At 41.8% G+C, this 7,125-nt stretch overlaps 1 protein-coding gene across 2 annotated transcripts in view; it reads left to right on the top strand.

The window, feature by feature from the left end:
• LOC117526353 (glycine receptor subunit beta-like) overlaps positions 1-1,290 on the top strand; it is a 158,609-nt gene extending 157,319 nt beyond the window's left edge. For both annotated transcript variants that reach the window (XM_034188419.1, XM_034188418.1), the window contains exon 11: positions 950-1,290. In XM_034188419.1, the coding sequence (XP_034044310.1) occupies positions 950-1,243 (294 nt within the window). In that variant the 3' untranslated portion in view covers positions 1,244-1,290. The remainder of the gene's footprint in view (positions 1-949) is intronic.
• The last annotated feature ends 5,835 nt before the right edge of the window (positions 1,291-7,125 follow it).

Consider the following 7,125-nt stretch of genomic DNA (forward strand, 5'->3'; position numbering starts at 1 on the left):
CCTCTAAATTTGTGGGCCCTAAAATTAGACGTGATGTTTGGTATGTTCATAGCCTGAAACATCTGGATAATACTAATTCCAAAATGGTACTGGGCAGGTTTGAGGGCAAGTTTGAAGGAACTGGGAGGAAGATCAGCTCCTCCAAATCTGAGACCATGGTGCTCTGTCAGAAGAGGGTGGATTGTCCCCTCTGGTTCAGGGAAGAGTTATTCCCCCAAGTGGAGAAATTCAAGTATCTTGGGATCTTGTTCATGAGTGGGGGTAAGATGGAGAGTGAGATCAATAGACAGATTAAGGCTGTGATCCAGCAGGGGCTGTACCAGACCATCATGGTGAAAAAGGAGCTGAGCCAGAAGGCGAGACTCTCAGTTTAGGCTCCTATCCTTTCCTGTGGTTGTGAACTTTGGGTAATGACCAAAAGAATAAAGTTGCAGATGCAAACACCGGAAATGAGATTCTTCAGTCAGGTATCTGTGCTTGCACTCCTGGACAGGATGAGAAGCTCGACTATCTGGGTGAGAGTCTGTGTAAGGTTGTTGCTTCTTCACATTGAAAGGAGGCTGAGGTGGTTCAGACATCTGGTGAGGATGCCATCTGGTTGTCTTCATGGGGTGGTGGGGGGGGGGGAGGGGGGGGTGTGGTCTTCCAGGCAGGAAAGAGGACCTGGGGAAGACCCAGGACATGCTGGATAGATTATATCTCCCCTCTGGCTTGGCAATGCCCCGGGATTCGCTATGAAGAGTTAGAGAACTTGGCCAAAGATAGGGAAGTGTGTTACGAGTTGCCTGGTTGGCTGGCACCGCAACCCGGACAAGCAGCAGAAAAAGAATTAATTAATCTGAAAATGGATGAAACAAAATCTAAATTATTTATAAAGTTTAAATTTGTTCCTATTTGAATTAAGTAACTATTTAATGGCCTGATTTATTCCAACTTTTTCTTTTAACAGGTTGCAGAAACTCGTTGTAAGAAAGTGTGCACCTCAAAGTCAGACCTTCGCTCCAATGACTTCAGCATTGTTGGATCTTTACCTCGAGACTTTGAACTTTCCAACTTTGACTGTTACGGTAAACCGGTTGAAGTGACGGGACCTCTTAAGTCTCAGATCAAAGCCAGCAAGAAACCCAACCCATCCAAACCGGTTATACCTGCTGCTGCCAAACGCATTGATCTCTATGCAAGAGCCCTTTTCCCGTTCTCCTTCCTCTTCTTCAATGTGGTCTACTGGTCGGTCTATTTGTGAGCTTCACAGCTAGCTAAGTCAATGAGGAACACAGAGCGAATATTTCCACCCAGCTATTTGACACCAAAATAAGTTGCAGCTTCTTAGCGCGAACCACATATTATCAAATAAATAAATAAATATTTTCAGAATTTAAGAACAATGGGCCTCATTCACTAATATCTGTGCAGAAATGTTCTTATGCTCTGCATTAATTGCATGTGCAAAATCAACACTGGATCTGTGACGTGTATTAGCCAATTGTGTTCTCACCACCATGCATATGTTTGTGAATCAGAATCATTCTAAACTGAGAGTTGCACATTTAACCTCTGCATTGTGTATGTACTCTCCAGTCTCGTTGTTCCACTTGAGACGCAAACTCACGATCTCTGGCATGGGAGGCGAGCACGCTAACCAGGAGACTAAAACCCATGGACTCTGGCATCTGTGGCCAGAGCATCTTTTGACATTGGGGTGTGACATTTATTGACTACCATATGCACAGCGACTGCTGCAGGTCTCCGTCTCACACACACATGCAAGACGCAATCTGGAAACTGCCATCGCTCTATTCCTCTCTACAAGATGTTCCATGACGAGCTCTCTGTGCAGGACAAAAGTCACAAATGTCAGTGATGAATAAGATATGTCCCCAAAATTGAATAAGCCAGAACAATTTCACAACAGACGAAAGTGAAATAGTTGTGTGGTGTCCCCTGAAGTTTAGACGGTTTGGACATAAAATTTGCTGACAAAAAAAAATGAATCGCAGACTAATTATAAACAGGAGGAAGAAGCACTAACATCATCGTTAAATGGCGTTTATTGGACTGACTGAGAAAGTGATGATCTACCAAGAACTGTCACCCATTTATAGATGTTGATATTTGCAATTTCTTGTCAGGACTGTAATGGAATGCAATTAAATCAGATCATCATAATATTTTTGACAGCACGGTGGCTTAGCAGTTAGCACTGTTGCCTCACAGCAAGAAGGTCATGGGATTGCTTCCCACCTGGTCCTTTCTGTGTGGAGATTGTGTGGGTTCTCTTTGGGTACTCTGGTGTCCTCCCTCTTCCAAAGACATGCAGGTTAGATGAACTTGTGACTCTAAGTTGACCATAGGTTTGCATGTGTCTGACTGAATGTATTTGTATGTACATGGCCCTGCGATAAGCTAATGTCCTGACCAGGGTGTGTTAACCCCCAAAACATGAATGAACCAATAAAAGAATAGTTAGTGCTTTGTATGTCACATGACATGGATTATTCGTTCCATTTACTGTACAAATTTGGTTCCATATGTTTTGTACCATTGCACACTGCGAACACTGCCCATGCACACACTAGTGTGAGCGGTGTTTAGCTAAACATGATGGAGTTTGTTTTGCTGATAGATGACAGTTTGAATGAGCTAATTGACAGCGCTAATTCTTAACTCACTCATCACTCATCTTCAACTGCTTATCCGACATTGGGTCACGAGGTTCAACAGCTCCAGAAGGGGATGCAAGACTTCCCTTTCCTGGGCTACATTGACCACCTCTGACTGGGGGATCTCGAGGCGTTCCCAGGCCAGGGTGGAGATATAATCTCTCCACCTATTCATGGGTCTTCCCTGGGGTCTCCTCCCAGATGGATGTGCCTGGAACACCTCCCTAGGGAGGTGCCAAGGGGGGCATCCTTACCAGATGCCCGTTGGGTGTTAGCTAATTCTTCTAACACACATACACACACACACACGCACAAAACAAATCCACTACTCTGTAAGCCATTTGGAGGCATGAAAAGCTGTTAGGATGAAAACCTGGACAAATTTCTAAAGTGATTTTTCGCTGAACTGAGGAAGTACACAGTATTTTTTTTTTTGAGAAGTATCATGGGCTACATTGTCAGAATTATTTTTGAACTAACTGTTTTTGCAAGTTGACTGAGAACAATTTTGGACTCCTATTTAACGTTCGTGTTGGACTATTACGCACCAGTGACAAACACCAAAATGTAAGTTCCTTTTCTGTTGTTATAAATTAATATAATATCATATGACAAGAATCTATTTTAGCCATTATATAAAACAAGTAATGAATGTTTTTACTTTTTTTTTCCATGGTCCAAATATTTAATGTTAATGTTAATGTTCCATCTTTCACTGAATTAAATATTTGGACCATTGAATTCAAACATTATTTGTATATTACTGCATTCTATTGAAAAATGTGAGGACATTAATGTGTTAATGGCAGGAGAAACTGTTGGGAGCAATTGATCAATTATTGGCAAATAAATTTAACAAAAGCCAAAACTGTTACACTGCAATATGAACATCGACTCCACTCTAAACTAAGCAAACTAACTCAACTGGTACAGTTGAAAATTTTAATGATGAGGATGAAACGGCATCAAGTTCATGGTCATGCAGGACATTTGGACAATACATTAATGAATGAAAATTATTTAATCAAATCATTAATGTCCTTAAAACATGAATAGAGTGTTAATATACTGTGCATTTAGTTAAATGTGGGTATTCTGAACTCTTCCAGGAGAACTGGGCCTTCATAGTTTGTGTGTACACATTACTTGTCTCTATAATGTTTCTTGCAAAGATGATGCACGTTAGATATTTAATGTTCACATGCCATCAGAGCACCAGTTAGCAGTGAGTGCAGCAACAGCTGTTGTGACGTCAACACCTTGATGCTCCATCTTCATGTATCTGCTGTCAGAATTATTTATTTATTTATTTTTTGTACAAGTTTATTAAAAAATAATGCAAGAAACATTTGAAGTGTACTCATAATGCAAAAGCAATAACTTTGGGAATATTAAGGCTGAGACCATGTCAGAGTGGAAGTGCACCCAAAACATAACTTGAGTTGTTTTATACAGTTGTGCTCAAATGTTTACATACCCCTGTTCTTAATTCAAATTCAATTTCTATTTATTTCATTTATTATTTTTATTTCTACTGGTGGTTGGCTCTCACTGCGGTATTGTATCACTTCCTGTTCCGGAGCACAGCGGTGTTTTGCTGTATCTGTTAGCTGTTTAATCTCCGTAGTTAGATTGATCTAGATAACTAGATAACGATTTGTTTCACAGTGTAATCTTCACGTGCCTTAACTAAAGCACTCCCTCTGCTGAATCAACTCTAAATTATTTACACATTATTCACTTTGTGTGTTTTTAGGAATCCGCTAGCTTAGCGCAGCTACTAGCTCTTAGCCGGTTTAGCATGGCGTCTTCTCCTGTCTCTCCCGCACTTCTCTGCTCTGGGTGTGAAATGTTTAGTTATTCCTCAGCCTCCTTTAGCAGTAAAGGTAATTGTAATAAGTGTAGCTTATTCGTAGCTTTGGAGGCCAGGCTGGGCGAATTGGAGACTCAGCTCCGCACCTTGGAAAATCCTACAGCTAGCCAGGCCCCTGTAGTTGGTGCGGACCAAGGTAGCTTAGCCGTCGTTAGTTCCCCTCCAGCGGATCCCGAGCAGCCGGGAAAGCAGGCCGACTGGGTGACTGTGAGGAGGAAGCGTAGTTCTAAACAGAAGCCCCGTGTACACCGCCAACCTGTTCACATCTCTAACCAGTTTTCCCCATTCGGCGACACACCCACCGAGGAACAAACTCTGGTTATTGGCGAATGTTTTGAGAAATGTGAAGTTAGTGACACCAGCAACTATAGTCAGTTGTCTTCCGGGGGCCAGAGCAGGTGACACTGAAGGAAATTTGAAACTGCTGGCTAAGGCTAAGCGTAAATTTGGTAAGATTGTAATTCACGTCGGCAGTAATGACACCCGGTTACGCCAATCGGAGGTCACTAAAATTAACATTGAATCGGTGTGTAACTTTGCAAAAACAATGTCGGACTCTGTAGTTTTCTCTGGGCCCCTCCCCAATCAGACCGGGATTGACATGTTTAGCCGCATGTTCTCCCTGAATTGCTGGCTGTCTGAGTGGTGTCCAAAAAATGAGATGGGCTTCGTAGATAATTGGCAAAGCTTCTGGGGAAAACCTGGTCTTGTTAGGAGAGACGGCATCCATCCCACTTTGGATGGAGCAGCTCTCATTTTTAGAAATCTGGCCAATTTTCTTAAATCCTCCAAACCGTCACTATCCAGGGTTGGGACCAGGAAGCAGAGTTGTAGTCTTACACACCTCTCTGCAGGTTCTCTCCCCCTGCCATCCCCTCCTTACACCATCCCCGTAGAGACGGTGCCTGCTCCCAGACCACCAATAACCAGCAAAAATCTATTTAAGCATAAAAATTCAAAAAGAAAATAATATAGCACGTTCAACTGCACCACAGACTAAAACAGTTAAATGTGGTCTATTAAACATTAGATCTCTCTCTTCTAAGTCCCTGTTAGTAAATGATATAATAATTGATCAATTCAATTCAATCAATCAATTTTTTTTTTATATATATATATATATAGCGCCAAATCACAACAAACAGTTGCCCCAAGGCGCTTTATATTGTAAGGCAAGGCCATACAATAATTATGTAAAACCCCAACGGTCAAAACGACCCCCTGTGAGCAAGCACTTGGCTACAGTGGGAAGGAAAAACTCCCTTTTAACAGGAAGAAACCTCCAGCAGAACCAGGCTCAGGGAGGGGCAGTCTTCTGCTGGGACTGGTTGGGGCTGAGGGAGAGAACCAGGAAAAAGACATGCTGTGGAGGGGAGCAGAGATCGATCACTAATGATTAAATGCAGAGTGGTGCATACAGAGCAAAAAGAGAAAGAAACAGTGCATCATGGGAACCCCCCAGCAGTCTACGTCTATAGCAGCATAACTAAGGGATGGTTCAGGGTCACCTGATCCAGCCCTAACTATAAGCTTTAGCAAAAAGGAACGTTTTAAGCCTAATCTTAAAAGTAGAGAGGGTGTCTGTCTCCCTGATCTGAATTGGGAGCTGGTTCCACAGGAGAGGAGCCTGAAAGCTGAAGGCTCTGCCTCCCATTCTACTCTTACAAACCCTAGGAACTACAAGTAAGCCTGCAGTCTGAGAGTGAAGCGCTCTATTGGGGTGATATGGTACTACGAGGTCCCTAAGATAAGATGGGACCTGATTATTCAAAACCTTATAAGTAAGAAGAAGAATTTTAAATTCTATTCTAGAATTAACAGGAAGCCAATGAAGAGAGGCCAATATGGGTGAGATATGCTCTCTCCTTCTAGTCCCCGTCAGTACTCTAGCTGCAGCATTTTGAATTAACTGAAGGCTTTTTAGGGAACTTTTAGGACAACCTGATAATAATGAATTACAATAGTCCAGCCTAGAGGAAATAAATGCATGAATTAGTTTTTCAGCATCACTCTGAGACAAGACCTTTCTGATTTTAGAGATATTGCGTAAATGCAAAAAAGCAGTCCTACATATTTGTTTAATATGCGCTTTGAATGACATATCCTGATCAAAAATGACTCCAAGATTTCTCACAGTATTACTAGAGGTCAGGGTAATGCCATCCAGAGTAAGGATCTGGTTAGACACCATGTTTCTAAGATTTGTGGGGCCAAGTACAATAACTTCAGTTTTATCTGAGTTTAAAAGCAGGAAATTAGAGGTCATCCATGTCTTTATGTCTGTAAGACAATCCTGCAGTTTAGCTAATTGGTGTGTGTCCTCTGGCTTCATGGATAGATAAAGCTGGGTATCATCTGCGTAACAATGAAAATTTAAGCAATACCGTCTAATAATACTGCCTAAGGGAAGCATGTATAAAGTGAATAAAATTGGTCCTAGCACAGAACCTTGTGGAACTCCATAATTAACTTTAGTCTGTGAAGAAGACTCCCCATTTACATGAACAAATTGTAATCTATTAGACAAATATGATTCAAACCACCGCAGCGCAGTGCCTTTAATACCTATGGCATGCTCTAATCTCTGTAATA

Source organism: Thalassophryne amazonica, chromosome 15, assembly GCF_902500255.1.
Source record: "Thalassophryne amazonica chromosome 15, fThaAma1.1, whole genome shotgun sequence".
Lineage (NCBI taxonomy): Eukaryota > Metazoa > Chordata > Actinopteri > Batrachoidiformes > Batrachoididae > Thalassophryne > Thalassophryne amazonica.